The 21,102-nt window shown below is 49.4% G+C and overlaps 2 protein-coding genes across 3 annotated transcripts; one reads left to right on the plus strand and one right to left on the minus strand.

Moving 5' to 3' along the window:
* Nucleotides 1-612: 612 nt before the first annotated feature.
* Nucleotides 613-3,091, plus strand: RPS19BP1 (ribosomal protein S19 binding protein 1). Of its 2 annotated transcripts, none has more exons than XM_069807187.1 (4): nt 613-832; nt 917-1,039; nt 1,330-1,427; nt 2,413-3,091. In XM_069807187.1, the coding sequence occupies exons 1-4, from the start codon at nt 628-630 to the stop codon at nt 2,545-2,547; spliced, it is 561 nt and encodes a 186-aa protein (XP_069663288.1). In that variant the 5' UTR covers nt 613-627; the 3' UTR covers nt 2,548-3,091. The 2 variants fall into 2 exon arrangements, with proteins under 2 accessions (XP_069663288.1, XP_069663289.1); XM_069807188.1 differs by having other exon boundaries at nt 920-1,039.
* An 8,858-nt stretch (nt 3,092-11,949) lies between these two features.
* ATF4 (activating transcription factor 4) lies at nt 11,950-15,080 on the minus strand. Its single transcript, XM_069807190.1, has 3 exons — nt 14,877-15,080; nt 13,423-13,734; nt 11,950-12,891 (listed from the first exon to the last, which is right to left on the minus strand). Exons 2-3 carry the CDS (start codon nt 13,634-13,636, stop codon nt 12,041-12,043), a joined length of 1,065 nt encoding a protein of 354 aa, XP_069663291.1. The 5' UTR covers nt 13,637-13,734; nt 14,877-15,080; the 3' UTR covers nt 11,950-12,040.
* Nucleotides 15,081-21,102: the final 6,022 nt, after the last annotated feature.

The raw sequence follows: 21,102 nt of genomic DNA on the forward strand, positions 1-21,102 counted from the left end.
ACAATTTCCAGGGAATTAATGTCTTTTAATGAACCAAGGTTTAACTGTTATCAGTCCCCGTTAGAGATCATTACTATGAGAAACAATGAGAGCCGCCTGTATCGTTTTCTCCCTGCCGGACATGTCTGTGGGAGAATAAAACTCTCTCCTTCTTCTCCAGTGACAGCTTGTTACTGCCAGCACTAGCTGTAACTGAATAAGCTTTATTCAGATGGTAGCTAAATTTAGCAGATATTAGCACCAAATCTCTAGAGGGGCGAAAATGGGGGAAGAAAGCTTTAAATAAATAGACTACAGTAACACTGAATAATAGATGCAATTTGTGGCGGAGTGAACCTCTGCGCCCGAGGAGTCTAGCACAGAGCTAAATCTGGATTCTGGGGCCTCACCGAGGCACAACAGGACACTGCGACTGCCATCCCCTTTCCTCTCGGCCCGTCGTTCTTATGGCCCCATGGGGCAGTGGGCCCCCCTAAGCAACCCTGTCCCCACAGCGGTTCCTCCACGACGGTGTAACACAGCGGGCCGGCTGCCGCCCCACACACCGCAGAGAGAGGGGCCATCGGGAAGGGCTGCGCACCCACTGGGCTGGTCTGAGGTAATCTCCGCGCAACATGGCGCCGCAACATGGCGCCGCAGCCCTTCCGGCCCACACACACACAACCCGCCGCCCCTCCCTATGCGCATGCGCGCCAGGCCGGTAGGCGGAAGTGGCGTCCCCGCGCGGGCGGAAGTGTGGCGAGGAGGCGGAAGTTGGCCGGCGGCAGCGGGGTGGGCGCCATCATGTCGGCCTCGCTGTTGCGGCGGGGCCTGGAGTTGCTGGAGGCGCCGGGTGAGGTCCGCGGTGGAGCCGGGGCGGGCAGAGGGTGACTCCCGGCGGGCGGCCGGGACTCACTCCGGTCCTCTTGCCGTTTAGCAGGACTCCAGCGGGGGCGGGACGGCCCCGGGGCGGCGGGCGCTGCCAGGCGGAGGAAGAGGGCGGCGGGGCCCGGCGGGAACAAGGCCACGGTGAAGGGCAGAGTCGTGAAGTCGGCGATAGGTGAGTCCCGGGCTGCCTCGGAGCGTAAGGGTGAAGGAGCTTTGCCGCCCTCCGCAGCCTTCGCACCGGGTCCCCTCGTGTCCCGCAGCCAGCTTCCCCCTCGCCCGTATCCATCCCTCTCCGTCCCCCTGGATGCCCTTCTGGTGTCCCCCGCTTACACACAGCCTGATCTGTGGGCGCACCCCTCTCCCTGAGCTGTAGCAGTGTCTCTTTCTCCCGGGGCCCCGCCGATCCTCCTGTGTCTCTCCTTGCGTGCTGCCTGGATGAGCAGCTGATGTGTTTTGTCCTAGAGGAGTTTCATAAGAAGAAGGCTGTGAATCATTTGAGAGCGAACCTGCAGTACATGTTGAAGGGGCGATTTGTTGCAAACAAAGCCGTCACAGAACAAGTAAGACCATCGCTTCTTTCTCTGGGGGTCTGCTTCCGCTGAGGCACATGGGTGAATGGGAATCATCCCCAGATCTTCCAGCTTAGACCCTGGGCAAAGGAGTCAAGTTAAGTTTCTCTCTGCAAGTGCCCTTGAGCAGTTTCTGTGTGCACTGGCAAAATAACTTACTAAGCTTTAAACTCTTGTTGATACGTTGTCCCCTATGATGTTCTCTGGTAGTAGTTAAAGTGTACTGACAGCTGCTGGCTTTTCTGAATTACCAAAGATATTTTGTAGCTTCTGCTGGCAAAGAAGCCCTAGTTCAGACCACCTCCTTACTGTCGATGGAACCGGCCTTCTCTGTAGCTGGAGGCTGTTTAACAAGGAACCAGATGTGCTGCTGGCTCATGTAATAGCAACTGCATAGCAGCTTAAATGATGTTTCTCATAACCTGAGACTTTAACCAGCGCCCTGCCCCAAAAGATAGTCCCATGCCAGGATTTGAAGAGGAGAACAGCTGACTGCTAGAATCTTGGGCTATTTTTATGAGATATCAGCTGTTAACTTACATAAAGAAACCAAAGGGTTTGGGCCAGGGTTTCTCAGGCTGGAGACTGTGAAAGGAGGTAACGGTGTGTTAGGAAATGCTGAGGGAATTCCACCAACTTGTTGGGTTTTCAGGTTGTCTCATGGAGAGACAGCATAAAAGCAGGTCATAGTTTCAGAAAGGTCCGAATCGAAATCAGTGTTTCTCTCTCTGTGACAGTTACCAGAGAGTAGTTTTCATATTTGACTCCAAATACTAAGTTGGTATTTGCTGTTGTCCCAGTGACCTGCTTCAGTTAACATCGGTGATTGCCCCTCACTTCTGTTTGGACGCATTCCGGGATACAGCAGGGTACTAGTAGAACAGCAGGGATGCTGCAGGTGAGCTTGAAAATCACTGTTCTGTGGTTTGGTCTGGATAACAATGACTGTTGGTTTTTCCTTTTTTATTGTTTGAAGGTTCTTGCTCAGAACAGAGGCAGGAAGTCCAAAGATCAGCCTCCAAAGAAGGCAGCAAAGAAGAAGCCTGAGGGCACCGTCTTTACTGAGGAAGATTTCCGTAAATTTGAGAGAGAATACTTTGGGAGACCATAAACAACGTGACAGGGATTCTTGCAGCTCCATTCTTTCTGCAGCTAAGTGCTCGGCATGTGGGACTGGCCATTTCCCCAGCGTGTTTGAGATAGGATATCAGAGATGTGCTTCTGTCAGCAAGTGCTTTAATGTCACACTTGCGGAGCAGCTCTGCATCTGTGCAGAACTTGTTACTGGCCAGCTAGAGCCACAGAGGTTCTCTTGGTTCTGAGATGCGTTGTCCTTATAATTACCTCCCTCCAGCCAACATGTCTTGCATTCTTAGTGTAGAAGGGTGGATCAAGCCAAATACAATTCTTGTTCCCCTTCCTCAGGATGTGAGGCTCCTGCTACCTGCGTTATTTGGCAGGGGGCATTTAAAGTACTGTGTCTGAATGGAGAAATGTTTTGGAGCAGCAGTCATAAGTCATCAGAAGGGAAGGATGCTTTGAAAGACTTAAACCTGAGCAGCCCCGCAGTTTCTGTTCTCATTACAGCCTCTGTCAGGTTTTTCAGTCGTTGCAAAAACTTTTTACATGTCGTTTGATTAAATAATTGTTGCAGACGCCGCCTCTCTTTGCCTTTGTAATAGTGATTATTATGACAGGCTACGACTGATGAAGACAAATGGTGTCACTGTTGCAATCCAAGCACCCCTCTCTTGAGGATGACTCAGTTGTGTGAATGCCCTCTCAGATTCATCTTGACACATGTATTTAATCTTCTCTCTGATATGCTCAGGCCTTCAAAGAGTGCAGGTTAGAATGGACATGACTCCTCTCTGTTTTGCCTACTCACAGTCTCCCCTCTCCAAAGAAGAGCTCTTACATGGAGAAAGTTGTCCTTTGGGTGCTTACACCTGAGCCTCCCACTGAGGCTGAGCCAGGCGAGGAGGGCACCGCTACTAGGCACTGCCAGCTCCCGTAGCCAGGAGGGGTTGCGACCCAGTCGTTAGCCTTGGCATGGAGTTAAAAACTTCTGAGCCAGAGGTTGCAGTGCTGGGTTGAAGGGGAGTTTTTTGTCAGACTGCTGCTAAATTCCTGGCTGCAACAAATAGAAGGTCCAGCAGGTGGGAGTGTTGTTCCAGACGCTTCCATGCTAGACCACTGCAAATGTGCTTCTGGGGAGTTCCTGTCACTCACTGCCCTTTCCTGCCCCTTACCTAAGAAGGTGGGAAGTGTGTTCCTTTTGGCAAAAAAGAGGTAAGGAGAAGGACTAATGCCGAGCTCTGGTTAGACTCAGGAGTTGATTACAAGGGGCTTGGCTGACCTGAGCAGGAGCTGCTTGGATGTCAGCACCAGTGGGAATTTTGTATCCCTTCCCTGCCCTCTGATTATAATTCCTGGTGCTGTCCTCTTAAGTCTGTGCCTCCTCTGTTGTGTTCTTTCCTTGTTGTCTGCATGGGAGGGAAGGTCAGCCAGATGTATGAGGTCCAGACAGGGGAAATATTGAACATACTGAAGTGTATGTACTGGAAATTGTGTAATAGCATGTGGGAGGGGATTTCTTGTAATAGGATCAAGTTCAACTATCTGCAGCCAAAAGTGGTAAATATAGAACAGTTCAAAGACCAATTCCCTTGTTTTTCAGTTTGTTCTTGCTCCCAAAATTAAAAACTGTGTAAAAAAAAAAAAAAAAAGAGACTGACTCTCTGCTTCTTAAAAGAAAGGAAATGCTATTGTTTGTTTGAAAAAGTAGTTGAGCAAAATGTGTATGCAGCACACCTCCTTAAAACCTCTGCACTCAGTGCCTGCTGCAGTGCCTGAGAGCTGGTCTAACACATGCAGCTTGGTGTGGAGCTGTGACGGAGACAATTAACAGTATGAAAAAGCTGGCTGTGCCACAACTTGGTGTTCTAAAAGAGGTAGATTTCTGGGGTGTTATTTTGTTTCAAGCCCTCATCTTCAGTATTTGGCAGTTCCTTTGACTTTACAGAGGTCCTTCATGTCACCCCCTGCACCTCCTCTACCAGTTCCTCCTACACACCCTTATTTCTGTGGTTGTTCAGCTCCTGGGCCCTTCTTCTGCAGGCTGAGGAAAGCAAAACCATCCTTTGTTGCTCCAGAAAGGAGCACTAGGGTAATGCGGTTCACTCTGTACAAAACCTAGCTTGTTTGCTCACAAATGTAAGCAAACAGGAAAGCTGTTTAATGAGGAACTTTAAAGTGGGGCCCAGAGCAGTTTTCCCTGAGGATAATAACACCCAGATCTGTGGAGTTTTGAAGTTGGATGGCAGCTCTCATTACTGGCTGGAAAGACTATTGGGGCCAACACGAGTAATCAACACACTTCTTGTGGCTATATGCCATGAGGTGTTATATTGTTGAAGAAGGTAAAGCTACCGGACAGACTGGATTTTGCCATCTGAAATCAAACTAGGTTGTACAGCCAACAGTATCCTTAAATAAATTAAACTTTGTTTTGCGGGAGGAAGGAAAAGGAAGCAGAAGTGAACGGGTGGCTCTAGATAAATCTTCTGCAAGGGCAAAGATCTGACCTGTTCTAGCCTTGATTTTTCCCCTCTAGCAGAGCAGGAGCTCCTGTGAAAGAACAGCAGTGCCACCTGCACACTGGGTAGATAAGAACAGGAGTTGGCCCCTGAGAAGAATGTCTTCAAGCTAGAGGGGACAATAAGTACCAGCCTGTTGCATGTGCCTGGTGGCAAGCTGAAGCTAAGCATCTTCTCGTACCCCCAAATGTCTGTGTTATGGTCTAGTCATGCCTAGAGCATGCCAGCTCCTTGGCTGTGCTGGGACCCCGGGAGGTGGCTGTCTTAGAGCAACCTGTGCCATCTCTTTGCTCCTTGCAGCCAGACTTTTCTGCCCCATGTAAGAGAGAAGAGGGAGTTAGGGAAGGACCAGCAGCCACAGCTACTTTTCCTAGTTGGCTTCCAACCTCCAGTTCCCACGCTGAAAGCTAACACGCTGCAGCCCACAACCCTCGGACCTGCCAGACGGCATTTCTCGCCCGCGCAGCTGCGAGCGGCGGCACAGGGAGGCATCCCGCTGCTGCGGGGCGAGGGCCGTGTGCTGGCTGAGCTCATCGGGCTGCTGGCTCTCTTCCCAGCTCTGCGACACTGGCTGAGCATCCTGCAGCAGAAAATAGAGGTAGCTGAGCTAGGGAAGAAGGAGGAGGGTGCCATCTTACAGTGCATCCCCACCCACAGGCAGCAGGGAGTCGGAATGGAAGGCGGCGGCGGCGGCGGCAGCTTTAATATAAATGCAAATAAAAGCTCTGGAGCATTATTAATGTGGTAGAACCTTTCCAGGGAAACAGTTTGGAGGAAGCAGAACAGTTCCCAGATGGTCAGTGTTGAGCTAGCTTATTGTGAGTAAGATTCATCAAGCCGGCTAATGGCCTATTGCTCCCTCTGTTACATGAATGGAAAGCATGCAGGAAAATTTGTTTGGATGGGTACAAGCTAATGTAAGCTGATAGAGCCTCTGCTGTATCAGCAAGTCTTTACTTCTTTAGCATAGAAAGCAACAACAGCTAATACCAGCATTATATGTGGATCGGGATCAGGAGGGGGGAGGTCTGCAAATGTAAACCACGAAAACGTGGTTGCCCAGGACACTAACCAACTTCTTGCCTCTGAAATGCCATAGCAGTAACAAAGCTGGCTGCCAACAAAGACAGACTGTAAAACTTGCTCAGGCAAGCAAGACTTGAAAAAGCTGTGAGGGAAAACTGGGGGGGGGTCCTAAAAACCTTTGAGAATCTCAGTTTCTGGTTTCTTTTCATGACTGACTTCCATGTCAGCCTTGCTGATGACCAACCAGCACAGCATCAGCACTTACAACACTGACAGGCTGCTGAATACTTTGGGTAAGGGACTGGTTATTGTAGAAAGGGTGCACAGCAGCAGCGCCCTGAATAGCTCACAAAAGAGAAGTTAGAGCAAAATGAAGTTTCTCATTTTGAAACAAGAAGGCCCATCGATTCATTTAAAAATGAGGAGTGTAAAAGAAGGCAGGCTGCCTAATGCCTGCTTACAGCTCAAAATGTGGAACTCCAGCCAAGCCAGGCTGAAAGATTAGTAGGTTTGAGACAGATTAAAGGTTTGCATATCTATCCATAGTTACATTAAATAGGATTAACAGTGCCAACTACTAACTGGTGGGGGCAGGGGAAATAAAAAGCATGGAGGTTGCTCTGCAGCTGTCTACAGGGTTACACACACCTTTTTCTGAACAAATTAGCTGTTGGCAGGGCTAATCAGTAATCTGCCCATGCTGGTCTGTCCTGAGCTGCACCATTTGTATGCCAGCAGGTTCGTTTATGTCCTTTAACGGGAGGCAAAGACTAGGTCTCTTTCGCCGACTGTCCGTGCGCTGCAATGGCGATGCAGAGGAGTTGTTACAGAACTAGGAGATTCTCTGCCCTATATAAATTAAGCTGACACGTCTGCTGCGCTTGGAACTCGCTCCCTGCCATTTTTTAAAAGGGTGTGTATGTGTAAAAGAGAGGAAAGGAGCAGCTGAAGGAGAAATGAGAGGCGGCTAGCCATTACTTGGAGAACACGCACCTATGTAATAGGGAAATTTGAGCTTGTGGGTAGAGCTAAGCTTCATTCAGTGGCTTGTGACACTGCATGAGTGCACTGAAAATCATGCAGACAGCATACCTGGGATACCTGAACAGCCAAAATAGTTCTGCCTAGGTCGGGGGACCTAACTCCTGTTAATTCACAAGGCCCAACTAAACAGCCTGAAGCATTTCAATGGGAAAGTCAGCAAAGATGAGCTGCTTTGGCCCAGCAAGGGCTGCTCGTGGTAAGACCCCAAGACTGTCTTTGCACTGGAAATGAAGTGTAACAGGAGTATATGTGCTGGGCTGCATGGCGAGGCTGTGAATACGTCAGGAGGATGGAGGAAGGTAGGTCATCCTCAGAAGCTACTTGAATCCTATTAAGAAAAAATGAGTATGCACAAGGTGGAAATTATGTGTATAGGAAGGACAGTATAAATCCTGTTTTTTCTGAAAGCATAAGCCTGTGGTAAGATAAAGAAAATGTGTTATTCTGACAAAAAATACATAGATTTCCCAGCCCAAAAAGTCCTTCTGAATTAGGAACAGGTTTATTAAGTGGAGAAAAAGGGTGGCTACACAGCAGTAAGCGTTGAGAAAGCCAAAGACATCTCAAAATAAAGTATATGGATATGCCAAGAACACAAGCTGAACCATACTTTTAAAAAAGGTGAGGCAATACTTAACGAGGCTGTGGGAAATGCAGGCAAGGAGTGTATTTTTTTTCAAGAGGCATGTGACTCCTCTCTGGAGACGACATGGCTTTGGGGCCAGGTCAGAGGGAGCTGTGACCGGACTACCACTGTGTGAAATTGTTTCGATCAGAATAACCCACTTTTTCTTTCTACCAGTCCAACTCATCAGTGCTGAGGGAGCATTCAACTCCCAAAGGACAGCCTGTCCTTGCAGCTATTTCTGGGCTTTCTGCCAGGGCAAAAGTTACTTGGAAGATTTTATCATCATTCTTTCTTCATTCTCCGAAGCTGCAGCTGGGGATTTATTTTTGTAAGCATGCTGCAAAGGTGCATCTGGTTCTCCACACAGGCATGTGAAGAAGTTGTCAGCGGTGGTGGTTTCCTCTTTTCGTTTGCAAAGAGAAGTGCAAGCACCTGGGTCTCTCTCAAGGCAGGGCGAAGAGGAAGGTAGTTATAAATATCATTATAACAGCAGAAACAAGCTCGTGAGAAGGGGCCATATGTTGTCAGAGCAGCTTTTCGAGCAGTGACCCGCCGGGGGTTGTTTGGTTATGTATGGGAATATTGGACTCACTCATGTTTATCATGACGTACAAAATCGGCTAAGGGATCGGCAGCCTGAGGGTCATGCACACTGTGCGTGTGAAATCCACTTCACTGCCCTTAATTCAGAGGAAAAATAACTGAGACAGAAATCCCATCAGCTGTGCCAAATTCAGATTCAAATAGCTTTTATACAATGTAGATTGGGGGAATTCTGCTGTTTCCAAGTATGTAGAAGAACTGGGCTCCACCAGGGGTAGGTAAAGCCTGCAGTTCATGCACTACAATCCATTTCTGGACACGGTATCATGCTGTACGCAAGCTGCAAGGATTCAACTGAAGCACATTTGTTCTGAAAGGCTGTGAGAGAAAGAAGATGGCTCCTGCAGTTTGCAAAATGTAAAATCAGTCACCAGGCAGGAGGCTATCAGACTTGTTCTCCCGCGGGCTGGAGCTTGTTAGGTGAGGGTGTCCTTGGTGTTCCTTGCCTCCTGCGGCAGGCTGGGCAAGCTGCTGCGCGGCAGAGCCAAGTGGTGTGATGCTGGCTGTGCCTAACACAAGCCTGGAGGAAAAGTCTAAATGAAAAACGCAGAGGAAGAGTCAGCCCTAATCTCTACCCAGTGTAAAATCTTAACTAAGTTACTAAGTATGGAAACACGGCGTCATTTCGGCAGGCATTGCATAAGGTTGCCACATTGGCTGCCTCTGCAAAGCTGCAAGCTCGGAGCCTCAGCAAACAGTAACGACACCAACCACTTTTTAAGGGCAGGTTTCTGGTTCTCCTGCAAGGAGTCCTATAAAACGCACACACAGATACAGGGCAGAGAGCAAAGCAGCACGGGTGCGTCATGCGTTCCTTGTCTCCTGTTCCAGCTCTGATCTTCCTTCCCTGGAGTGAGTGTAATTTGGTAAATTGGAGCTACATACTCTCTGGAGGGCTGTAGAAACCAGAATCATGTATTTACTGGCCAGCACAGACACTGGCTCGCCTGCCTGCAGACCATGGACTCAAAGAAAAATTTATTTTAGTCAGGGGTGGCTCACAGACAGCCCTGCCATGGGGATGGGGTGGGGGACAGGTGTGCTGACAATCTTTCCAGGCTTTGGGTGAGCTGAGTAAGGGCTGTGAAATACACCCGCTGCCCCCGCAGCCCGGGCTGCTGTCAGGTTGAAGCAGAAGTTGCAATGGCTCTAAGGGAAGCAGAGGTGGTTGCCCCATGGTTGAAAAGGGGGATCATTATGGGGAGGAGAGGAGGGGTTTGCCCTGCACAGAGAAGCCACTTGCTCATACCAGTTGCCATGTTTTCTCTGGCTCAGCTGAGACCAAGCACATTGTCACCTCAGGTACAGATGTAACCCATCAAGGGAAAGACTGTCCTGTTCATTGGGCTTCCCTGCCTCTCATTATCCCTGTCCCCAGCCTGGCAGGTCCAGCTGATCTGAAGGAAACCTATGAGGTTGCTCTGCCTCCCAGAACAGAGGCAGTCCCAAAACAGCACGCAGTCACCAGTGAGCTCTGGAGAACAAAGCAGCACTTAAAGCAGGACCTCAATGTGCCTGCCTGTTTGCAGTGCGTCCCATTTATATAGTGCATAGTAGTCAGAGCGTTTGCCCAGGAGGTGAGCGATGGGGCAGATACTCCCATGCAGGTGAGGATTCTGGGCTCAGACTTCTCAAACAACAAGGAACTCGCTGTTTCTTGAAACCCCAGGTGAGGGTCTTAGTTGCCTGCACCACTTTCAATGTGGCACGAGCCCTAACTCCTGACAGGGGTTCTGTAATTTAAATAGCATGCACATCACCCAGGCACCAGCTGTAAGCATAGACGGGTCAAGTCACCACCAAGGGCCTGGCCCGCTCAGCCCTCCCTGCTGCCAGCAGTTACCTACTTTGTCTGCTGGACCAGCGGGTCCCAGAGCGCACGGCTGTTATCCCGTGTCACACATCAGCGAACCGCCTGGGCAATGAACAGGGCTGGAGGACCGCAGCCCGAACTTGAGGACATAAGGAGCTTAAGTGCCAGAAACCAGGACCCCTGCGAGGCTGCAGCTGGACAAACGATTTTCCAATACCATTAGGGACCTTTTCCCTCCCCGCTCCAGCACTGGCTGAGGCCGTTCCTGACGGTGCGCGCCGGCCGGGCTGGGACATGCAGGTGCCTGAGCTGGGAAGATTACTGGGTCATGTCAGTGCAAGCAAGAAGGAATCTTTAACTCCTCGGGGAAGGATGTGCACGTCCACATGCCAAAGCTGGCTTCAGCAGGCCAAGTAGGGATTAGGTGTTGCTAAATCTGGTGGCAAAAAAAAAACCAAAAAACCCCCCACACAAAATGATTCAAAATGGCACATTCCAAGTCCTGAAGCTTCTGTTAGCAGAGTACGGCCACGCTGGATGTGGAACTTCACTGCTGTTCAGGACCTCACAGAACTAGAACCAACCACAAAGAAAAATTTCCTTGCATCGAGTGGCTAGACTATAACCTTACCCACTAATAAAGGAGCACTAATTAATATCTACAGGCAGAAACCACCCTGCTACACAGGCTCCTGCCTGTCATCTTTGTGTTCAGGTTCTCTGCAGCATGTAACAGACACCATCACAGCAGGGTTGGGTTTTTTTCCCCCCCGTTGCACCTTTTCTGTTGCCACGCTCCAGCACCAGCGCGCTAACTCTCCTACCACAGCCCCGCTGAGCAACGCAAACCCCAGGAGCCAGCCTGCAGCTCGCCGTCAACAACCACCACCAGTATCCCCAGCAGACACACGCTGCTCCAGCACCTTCTCCGCATCGGCTGCACGGCTGACTCGGGGGAGAGCTGAACCAGCCTTACGGACCAACTCACCTGTGCCCATGGCAGGACAACGTCCAATTTTATGTTTACACCTTAAAATTTGACTCTTCAGCAGCTGGCTGCAGCCGCCAGGTCTTTCACACTCTGCTACAAGCAATTTCCATCATTGAGTGTCCCCACCCACTGGGCTGGGTTCACACAGCCCCAGTGTGAAGGCAGCCCCCAGCCCAACCCCACCAGCCTGGGGCAGGGTGACACCTCCTGCTGGTTTTGGACCTTTGGGGACTCACAGGGAGTTAAGGAGAAACCAAAAGTGCCACTTCAACACCACTTGTTCTGGAATTGGCTCCTAGCAAGCTTCTCATTTCTTAAACTTACATTCACAACCGATTTTTTTTTGGCATGTTTTGCACCCTGGACCACTCACCTCCTTCAGGAAGAATGTTCCTGTCTACAAAGTCTGAGAACAAAATCCTCCCACCAGAATCTTCATTGACCTTGTGTATCTCTATCTAGTCTTACCTTACAGACTCTCAAAATTACAATTCTTTGAACAGGATTATGACTTTGCTACTGAAAAACTTGGGGCACCTCAGTACAATCCCCTCACTTTAGTATATGTATTCATTACCAAGCAGATCCAAGTTGTAGTATGTGACACACCACTCAAGTTGAACAGGTTCCAAGCATTTCATGCACTTGCACTGCACCCACTGCCCCATGGAATAAGCAGCACACAAGTGTTACACCACATTCTCTAAAGACCCGAGTGTACACCCAGGAGCTTACTGTGCCTGTACTCACACCTAGGTGTGGTGCAAGTCATGCTTGTTTTACAGGTACCCAGTTATCTCACACCAGAATTGCAAGTTTACTATAAAATAATTTATTAGACAGCAATACATCGCTTTAGCAGCAAGCTTATATACATGCACATAAAAACTGCTGACTACCCTACTCAGGGGCTCTAGCTCTTTTGCCCTTGGCCTTGCGGACCTCTTCAATCAGATCTTTTAAGTACTGAATTTCCTTACTAAGGGAATCTGCTTTCTCCTTCAGGGCCTGATTCTTCTGCTCCAACTCTCTGCACTCCCCAGACAGTGCCTCCTGTTCTGCCCTCTTCTTCTGCCGGTAACGGGTGGCAGCTGTCTTATTCTGCTCCATCTTTTTCAATTTCTTATCTATTTTCTTCTCTCCCTTCACCTTTGCTGACACTACCTTCTCTGCAGGATGATCATAGGGTTTGGACCGCACAGAGCCACAGGTGGCATCTGTAGGGAACTGGTTGTCATTGGGGGATCCAACTGAATTGGTAGGACTATGCTGGGGCGTTCCCAGGTAGGAGTCTGGGCTCATGCATATTCCGCTATCATCGGAATGGTTCTCCTCCTCTTTCTCGGACTTGGTGATCACTACCACAAAGGTGGGGCCCTCCTGTTTTCTTTCTCCTTCCAGAACATCCACTTCACTACCTAGTTCTAAACTAAACGAATGGTCTGGAGTGGAAGTTAGAGACCCTGGGGAGAGGGGAAAAGACCAAAGGGAAGCCAATGGGGCCATTGGGTCTGCTCCAATTGGAGATTCAGGGAGATGGGTGATTAGGTCAGTTATCAGTGGAGGTTCTTTGTTGTGAAATTCCTGGATGGTAGGGTTAAATAGGAGATCACACGTGTCTTCCAACGTGGCCATCAGCTCGTCTGGTGAGACGGTGGCTTCCAGATGTTCCATACCTAACAGGGCATCAAAATCAAATTCCTTCAGATCCATCTTCTCCACCATCCACTCCATGCCAGAGAAGGCATCCTCTACACAATAAAAACATTACCACTTCAGTAAACCAGCAACCAATGCAACTCAAGGTTCTGAAAACAAATCAAGAGCCTCATTTTTTAACACCTTTGTTGGTATTAATAAAAGTCAACCATGAGAAAAAAATCTCCTGCCATTTAGCTGCAGAAGACTGCAGGGTACAAAGCAAGCCACCTGTCAGCTGTTCCAACATTCCATCCCTCTTACTCCAACACCAAAAGAATTCAGGGCCATTTGAAACATACAGCCATGCTTGTTTCTTGTGACCTCTGCCACGCAGTAGTACTATAACAGCCCATACATTATTAAAAAGACAAACAGAAGCGTCACTTTACCATATGCCAGTCCAGCAACCAGCAATTCTATATTGTGTAAGCAGTGTAGTACACACACCTTCCAAGCAGAGGTATGCCTCTGAGGCTGCCTTCATGGAAAGCCTAGCATCTTATTTTTTTAAGAGTAATGTTACTAAATATGTTATGTGCCATTGCAACTGATGTACTTCATGCAAATAAGTAATATCTTACCCTGGCTATCTATGGTGTTGCCTAAACTGTCCACAGCAAGCCAATTGGAGGAGACTGCCTTAGCCTTGTCGCTGGAGAACCCATGCGAACTGAGGGGCTCGGCCACCTCCAGGTAGTCATCTAGGAGTCCCAGACTTTCCTCAGCCACCGAACACGGCTGGCTGAAGGGGGATAATGAATCCCCCAACAGCATCTCGTTGTTCAAGAGGCTCATCTTCGTCAGTTTTTAATGCTTTGATGTCAAAAGATGCAGACAAGTAGACGGTCTTTTTGTCGACTACAGCAATGCTGCTGTGCGGTGCCTTGAAAAACCTGCAAATAAAACTTTAGTTCATCAGTACTTGTTCGACCAGCATGGTAGCTTTTTTTTTTTTAAAAAAAAACCCACAATGCCACTTCATGAAGTATGGCGGTAGTCTATAGCCTTGTAGAACTTCTCCATTTTCGGGACTGCCGTTTGCCTGCAACACATCACCTTTGCCCTTTTAATTGCTTGCGAAGGGCTGACCAGAGCCAGCCGCAGGCTCCAGGTGCCCGTCTCCCACCCAAGGCCGCCCAGCTTCCTCATGCCCAAATATGGGCACGGCTGCGCTGGCCCCACCCACCCGATGCCGTGACTCACGCCCCCTCCAGCAGCCGCAGCCATTTCGTGATCCTGCCGCCGTCCCTCTCCCCACCCCGGCACCGGCCGCCATTTTGTATGTTGCCACGTTTCCACCGGGGTCCAGCACCGGCCGCCTCAGGCCGCCGCCGAGGCGTTACTGGGCCAAATACCGAGGATACACCGATGGGAGACCAGGCGGAAAAGGCTAACGGAGCCCTCCGAAATGAACCGATTTAAAAAAGGAGCGTTTGGGTGAGAAACCGAAGCGAGTGTCACGCACACCACCTTTTACTGGAGTTTCCAGAATGTTACGAAACCCCTCCAGATCAGGGCAGGCTTAAGGCTACAGTACAGCTGCCAGCTTATGAGCAGCCCCCGTTTATCTACTGGGGACGACATACCGCATGGTACTTATATTCTTAGAACCCCGATGCCTCCAGTGCCCCATCTCCCCCAACTACAGCAGCGTTCTCCCACGCGGGGTGAAGAAACCCCCTCAGGAATGTCCTACTCCTACTCCCACCGAATAAAAAAAAAAAAAGGATAGGTAAATCCCAAACTTTTGGGCATCGAGTTTTCGTAAGCCATAGAAGACACGGGAATTTCTCATTGTTTCTTCGGAAATGGCATTTCCTGCCATTTCTGACACGCGCTGCCCCGGGGAAGTTGCACCCCACAAGGATGCCCCCCTCCCCCCCACCTTATTCCCCAGATACCTTTTTCCCCGGGAAATACCACCCACTACCATACGAGCGATAAACCTGCCCCCGAAGCCCACTTAAAAGCGGGAAAGAGGGCGACTAGAAACACACAGGAGAGGGAATACCAATCCCTCACACACAATACTCACGCCATGGTTGCAGATGCCGGGGATGTGCTGAGGCCGCCGCCGCTGCTGCTGCGCCTGCTGCACTGGCCGATGCCGCCGCTGGCCCTGCCGCCCTTAAAGAGCCATGGCGGCCAGGGGAGGGGAGGCTGCTCCGGTCCGCACCGCGCGGGAAAGGGCTGCGCGTACACACACCAGCACCCCTCTCCTGTCAGCAACAGCCACACAATGAGGTGGCACCGCCCGCGCGGCGCTTTATATAGGATCAGACTTAAGCCAAAAAAGATCCGGCCATGAGGTGTCCTTCCGCCAAGAGTCACCTGCCTCTCGGCAGCGCCCGCCGGCCTGCCGCCTATCTTTCTGGGCTCCTCTCCTGCCATTCTGCGAGGGGTCAAACGCAGGAGCCGCCGACAAAAGCCACCACGCCACGACGAAGCAGAGGAGGAAGGGGACTATATGGTGTACATCCGCGCCAGCCACCTCCCCGCCAGGCGAGGAGCGCGTCACATGACCGGAGCAGCTGAGGACGCTCCCCCCCCCGCGGGAGGGAGCTGTTTTAACCGCCAACAAAGACAGGGCGCTCGCACTGGAGGCATCACGCACATAGCCACGTGGGAAGGGGGGGCGGTCATTGGCTAGAGGCGAATGGTTCACGTGCGCCCTGCGCTGTGATTGGCCAGGGGCCCGAAGGAGGACAGATGCTGAGGGGAAGGGGTGGGGGGCGAGAAGGAGCACCTGGGCAGGGAAATGGCGCCCGGCGGGCGCTGTCGCTGCGCCTCTCACCGCAGCCCTGCGCCTTCCCTGGCCTGTCTGTCTCGAAGCAGCATGTTTCCCCCGCCTTTGATTTCCAACGGCCCCTTTTGTTCTCTGTGCAAAGTCCTATCGAGGTCAGGCGGGAGCTGGCATGGCTTCCCCTGAAGCGCTGAGGTGGCGGGCCGCCATGGCCTCCTGCTACCTCAGATAACGTGTCAGCTCAGGGCAGCGTCGCCTGCCCTGCCTGCCTGCCCCACGCATGCAGCGCTGAGATAATGGCTGCTTCGGGGCGCGGGCTGTGTGTTTGGGTGCGTGAGGGCGCCCGCCTCTCCGACTTGAGCCCACCGGCCTCGCAGCAGCCATGGTGTGGTATCGACCTGGAGTCATGGGGAGCTTCGCTGGAGACCCACGCTGCTGAGCAGCCGAGAGCATGAGTCTCATCGGTGCCATCAACCTATGCAAGAAATGAAAATGAAGTTGGTTATTCCCCAGCTGAGGGATGAGGACTTCTTCTCCTGCCATGCAGTTTCACGCTGACACAGTTGCTTCTCTGTGCAGACATTACTCAGTGTGACGTGAACATTAATGGATCACCTACACATAGCCTCACAGCTGTAAAGGGCAGTGTCACCTTGGAAAGTTTTTAAAGTGCAGTTTCACATTATGTTTTATCTGATCTAAACCAACTTGCTGCTAGGAAAGAAGGCAGCCCTCTTCCCCCACCCTATTCCTGGCTGTACGGTTCCACCAGCTGGTCTGGCCCTCAGTGAGCCAGCTCAGCCACCTAACCCAGCAGGAAACTCATGGGGGTCAACAGTCTTCTGCTGGTTTCAGTCCCTTCATCAATTCACTCAGGTCAGACAAGCATCAGCCAGTTCCAGTGAGCTGGGAGGATCGGTACCTGTGTGCTTCCTTGCTGTGTCAGAGTTATCCAGCTTTAAACGGTTGCTTTTCCATGTTGCCAACCTTACACAGCACACCATCAGCTCTGAGAGCTGTGGTGGGTCCTTGCTTGTTCAAACATCATCGTCCTGCAGGTCAAATTGCTGTCGGCGACTTCTGCAAAAGGCTCCAGTATTTTCCAGTTAGGGCCTCAACAATATTTGTGTAAAGCCACGGCCTTCACTGTGTTTGCTCAGGTCTAACTGCCTGGAACTTATTAAACACCTTGACTGATAATTTGCGAGGACGGATGTGACCCAGTTTCTACTTCTAGCAGTCTGATGTTACTATCATCACTACAAAGCAGAGTATGTCACTCCACATCTGTAAACTGAACACTAGCTGCTGAAAGAAAAAGGCAATTTTTCCTCCATGTTGGCTTGTTGTTTTTTTCCTGGTTTGGTGTTTTCTTTTTTTTTTGCCTAGAAGCAAGCACAGATTTTGGAATGACTCATTAAAATGGAGGAGGCAGAGAAAAAATGTCCTCCAATGCCAGAAAACACCACAGTAGCAATTGAGCGATCTAAGATGACTGTTCTGATAAATAACACAATGGAGCAGGCAGATCTTGCTTGAAAGCAAAATTCAGAGGATGCAGCAGCTTTTAAAGAAGCCAAGTGGGTGACTGGATGGGTGGATGGGTGGACAGCACCTCCATGTCCTCACTGGCTAAGGGAGAGCTCTCACATCCCCTGCCGTGCCTGCTTGCCCCTCCTTTAAGTGAAAAGGGTGACTGTACAACCGTAATCGTAGCTAAATAAACAGAAATGCTGTACACACCCAATCCTTCATCTTGAAAAGATAATTATAGATTTCTCTGAAAAGACTCTGGGTATGTGTGAGGAAGAATCACGCAAGCAAAAATGAAATATGCATTGAGGAACTTAACCCAGATCTGCCTGTTTCCTAGGTGCCTGGTTTCCATTTTGTGTGTAAACTTAGGTGGAAATTTGTCTGCGTTACTAGCTCCAGACAGGAATTTTTTAACAATCCCCAATCCAAAAAAGTGAAATCAAGGAACCAGAAGCCAGCCATTTAGTGAACAGCATATTTTTCCCTGTTTCCTGGAGGACTGCAGAATTACTGTTGTTACATAATTTCATAAGCTACATCCCCAATTCCTTTATAAATCATCTCTCTGCATTTGCACATATTATGTCAGAGGTTTCTCCTTTATGGCTAGAGTTTTTGACCGAGGTAGAAGACACTTCTTTAAGCCCAAGTAACAATTCCTTGGGAATTTTTGTACAAAAAAAATTACAAGTATTTTCTAAGTAGAGAACTACTAGCTATGCGCCACTAACTCAAAAGTGTCTAAAAAGCATTCTTTTACAATATTACAGAATATATTTGCAGCTCAGAGACTGAGAAGTCTGGCATCTCTGAAGAAAATGGAATTTACAGTGCAAAAAGGTGGCTTCTGAATGAAGATTAATTTGTGTGCATGGTCAATGAACTCCTGCTGACACGTTAACAGCTTTAGCACTGTGGATGGTATTTTCCTGCCCTGGGTACCGTACCTCGGCAAAGCGAGCTCCTGTGATAAGTAAGATCCATCCCAACCCAGAAGTGAGGGGCCAGCTGCAGGCACATTGAGCTGCTTGTGCAGAGCTCACTGCGGGATAGAGGCCAAAGTGACCTTGCTGGGAAGTGATGAACTGCCCTGATAAATAGGGCACTGCAGAAAGCCACCTCCTGCCAAACAGCAGCACCAGGAGGTGGAAAACTAATACTGTTCCGTTCACCCTCCTCCTTCATTAAGATGGAAGGTCAATATATGGGCTTTATTTCTTTTTTTCTTTTTTTTTAAGTTAATGTTGCAAAGAAAAAGAGGTTTTCTTCTTCCACCAGCAAGTATACAGGAGATAAACATGCTGAATGCTATGTTATTAAGTACACAAAAGACAAGGACGTAAATGTTTCCATAGTAACATCTCCTCGCACAGTCTAGATGGTCTGTATAGGATGCTCTCAGGGACTGTCGGAGGGGGGGGAAGTACTTGTGGGCCTCTGTAGCAGGGGAGCAAGGTCGGGGGGGAGTACATATTGTGGGGGCCAGGAGTGTAACCAGCGAAAGTAACGGAGATGGAGACGTTTTCTCTTTCCTGGAGTGCTGGGAAAGCCTCAGCCAGGGAGAAGGGCTGGCAGACACTGCATCAGGAGGGTGCACGACCTCCATGGTGGCACTAGGCAGGTGGCTTTGGGCCCCACTCTGAGCCTCAGTGCCCTGGAGAAGGGGCAGGTGGGCTTTTGGGTGGCCCTGGGCCCTGCTGGAGTGGCTGGGGAGGAGGCATCCTCGCCTGCTTTGCAGAAGGATGAGTGTGAGGGCAAGTCCCCAAAGGGATTCTTGTGATAATTTCTGTCCTTCGAACCTTCCGTCAGAAGGGACAGGAAGCCTTACCCCGCAATTCAACGAGCAAAGCATTTCCAGAGACCAGCAGGAATTTTTCCTGGAGACAGAGTGCCGAGGGGAAATCAACAGAGGAATGAGGCAAAGCAACTAGACATTTTGAGCAATTTCGAGGGAGAATTACCTACAACCTCTACGGCACAGGCTCATTCGCAGTGCTCGGTTGCTTCTCTCCTCATGCGGCACAAATAGATATCTGAAGGATCTTTTCTGCCAGATTCTCATTGTAAGCTCTTTAGGGATTGCTTTGTATACGTTCCATTTCAAAACTAGATTGAAAAGCAAATATATTTGATTAAAGATCAGGCTGGGAGGTATTAGCGTCCATCTTTTATTACATACAAACAGAAAATAAGTTAGCCATATGCTCTGCCTCGTTTGTTTTGGACTAGTACACCAAATGGAATCTCTAATAAATCATTCATTGCTTGCCCACCCCCTAACTGTCTTCTGTTTCCATCCTGTTATGTAAATATCACTGACATTTGAAATGAGACTAATAAAAAAAAGGATTAAATCTGCAATTTACATTTGCAACTTACAGTTCAATTATTTTAGACAGATAGGGAAACAATCCTGGTTGTCCACCTACATTTTTCTTACCGAACAAACGTGGGCATGCCACGCACATGCTGATAGCTCGCAAAATACGTCTCTCCAGAGGCTTAGTTACTCAGAATCAGCCAGGCTGCGGCCAGCTGCCACAAGTAAAAACATTGTGCAAATCTGGTAAGAGGGAGGTGAGTTTTAACTTGTAACTTGCCCAAGCATGAATTTCCTGAGCAAAGCTACAACTGGTTGAAAATGATGTTTAGCAAAAAATATGTGTGGAGGGGGGGAGGAGGGGGTGCTGACTTCTGTTCATACCATCGGCAGATTTTTTTGGTTTTCTCATTGTCCAGCCTTGCTTTATTATGATGAAAGGACTTGGGGGTCAAGAATAATCCCTCATGTGTATTAGCACATGTGGGAGCAGTTTAGCACACAAACAAAAGCCTTCAGTTGTCCAAGCAATAGAAGAACAGAAACATTATCTCATGGCAACTGTTGTTCTTCACGGGGCTGTAGTTAATATGGCCCCCACTGCAGACTGTGGATTCAGTGCCTTTCAAAATGTATGTATCTGTATGTTATCAGCATCTGCTGAGAATGCAGATGAGAAGGTGAGAATGGCAATTCCCCTTCCTTCTTTTTCTATCAGCGCAAAGTTTAGCGAGAGCTGCAGCCTGACGAGCAGGTACAGATTACGAGACTGCAGCATCTCAGCCACAGACACCAGTGGGTGAGTTAACAGCCCATCGCCACTTCAGTGGATTTCTTGTTCACTCAGTGCCCCTTAGACTTGTCAGAGTGAGGACTCCTTGCTGTATCAGTCCAAAGGCAATTACACTGTAGTCCTGAACCTGCCATCTAAACAAGCAGCTTCGTCTGAAGCAGGTGGAAAAGTTATTTGAGCTTGACTTATTTCAGCCTCTCTGTTCAGTGAGGGGGAATGCACAATGAAAGGCTGATAATACCAGACTATGCTTGGTGTGCTCCATCTGGGGATTTGTTTTTAACTTCACGTAACTTCAGAGTGTCTTGATAAGGCCAGGAAGAGGGTTTGTGAATGGATATACCCTATTAACAAAATTAAACAGAATCCTGGGGATATCTTGGGTGCGTGTGAGATCTCTCTGTCTCTGCTGCTGGCAGGCAGCTTTGGCAGGAACACTGACAAACCAGGTAGTTCAGATGAAGCTCTGAAACTCATTTGGGGATAAATCACCATTGAGGCTGTAGCTCCCCAAGTCCCTGGGGAGGAACACTGCAGACATTATTCAGTAATATTTCTCCACTCTTTGTAGGCAGCAGCTTCTTGGTGGCTGGAATTTACCAGCAGACTTCGATCTCTTTTAATATACACTTGTTTACAGAGGAGGAAACTCCTGGCGGATGTTGACGCAATTGTGATATCATTGAGTTTATAGCTTTTTCCTGAATGCCTGTCATTTTCCCTCCTAAGGTCTCTGTGTTAGATTTGGCAAACGTCAGAAAGAACATTCTTTCAGAAGACTTTGAGGCGGCTCTGCTCCCTGCACTTGCGTGTGGGTGGCCTCAGCAGAGCCTCCTCAGATGCGCTACAAATGGACTGGCCATGGGCAA

This window comes from Haliaeetus albicilla, chromosome 19, assembly GCF_947461875.1.
Source record: "Haliaeetus albicilla chromosome 19, bHalAlb1.1, whole genome shotgun sequence".
Classification (NCBI taxonomy): Eukaryota; Metazoa; Chordata; class Aves; order Accipitriformes; family Accipitridae; genus Haliaeetus; species Haliaeetus albicilla.

What these genes read in the sequence shown, in the direction of transcription:
- RPS19BP1 (XM_069807187.1), top strand. Translation starts at nt 628, where the DNA reads ATGGCGCCGCAGCCCTTCCGGCCCACACACACACAACCCGCCGCCCCT. An exon ending in GGAGTTGCTGGAGGCGCCGG is followed by an intron (nt 833 to 916) that starts GTGAGGTCCGCG and finishes CTTGCCGTTTAG; the next exon opens with CAGGACTCCAGCGGGGGCGG. An exon ending in ACAAAGCCGTCACAGAACAA is followed by an intron (nt 1,428 to 2,412) that starts GTAAGACCATCG and finishes TATTGTTTGAAG; the next exon opens with GTTCTTGCTCAGAACAGAGG.
- ATF4 (XM_069807190.1), bottom strand. Translation starts at nt 13,636, where the DNA reads ATGAGCCTCTTGAACAACGAGATGCTGTTGGGGGATTCATTATCCCCC. An exon ending in CAACACCATAGATAGCCAGG is followed by an intron (nt 12,892 to 13,422) that starts GTAAGATATTAC and finishes TTTATTGTGTAG; the next exon opens with AGGATGCCTTCTCTGGCATG.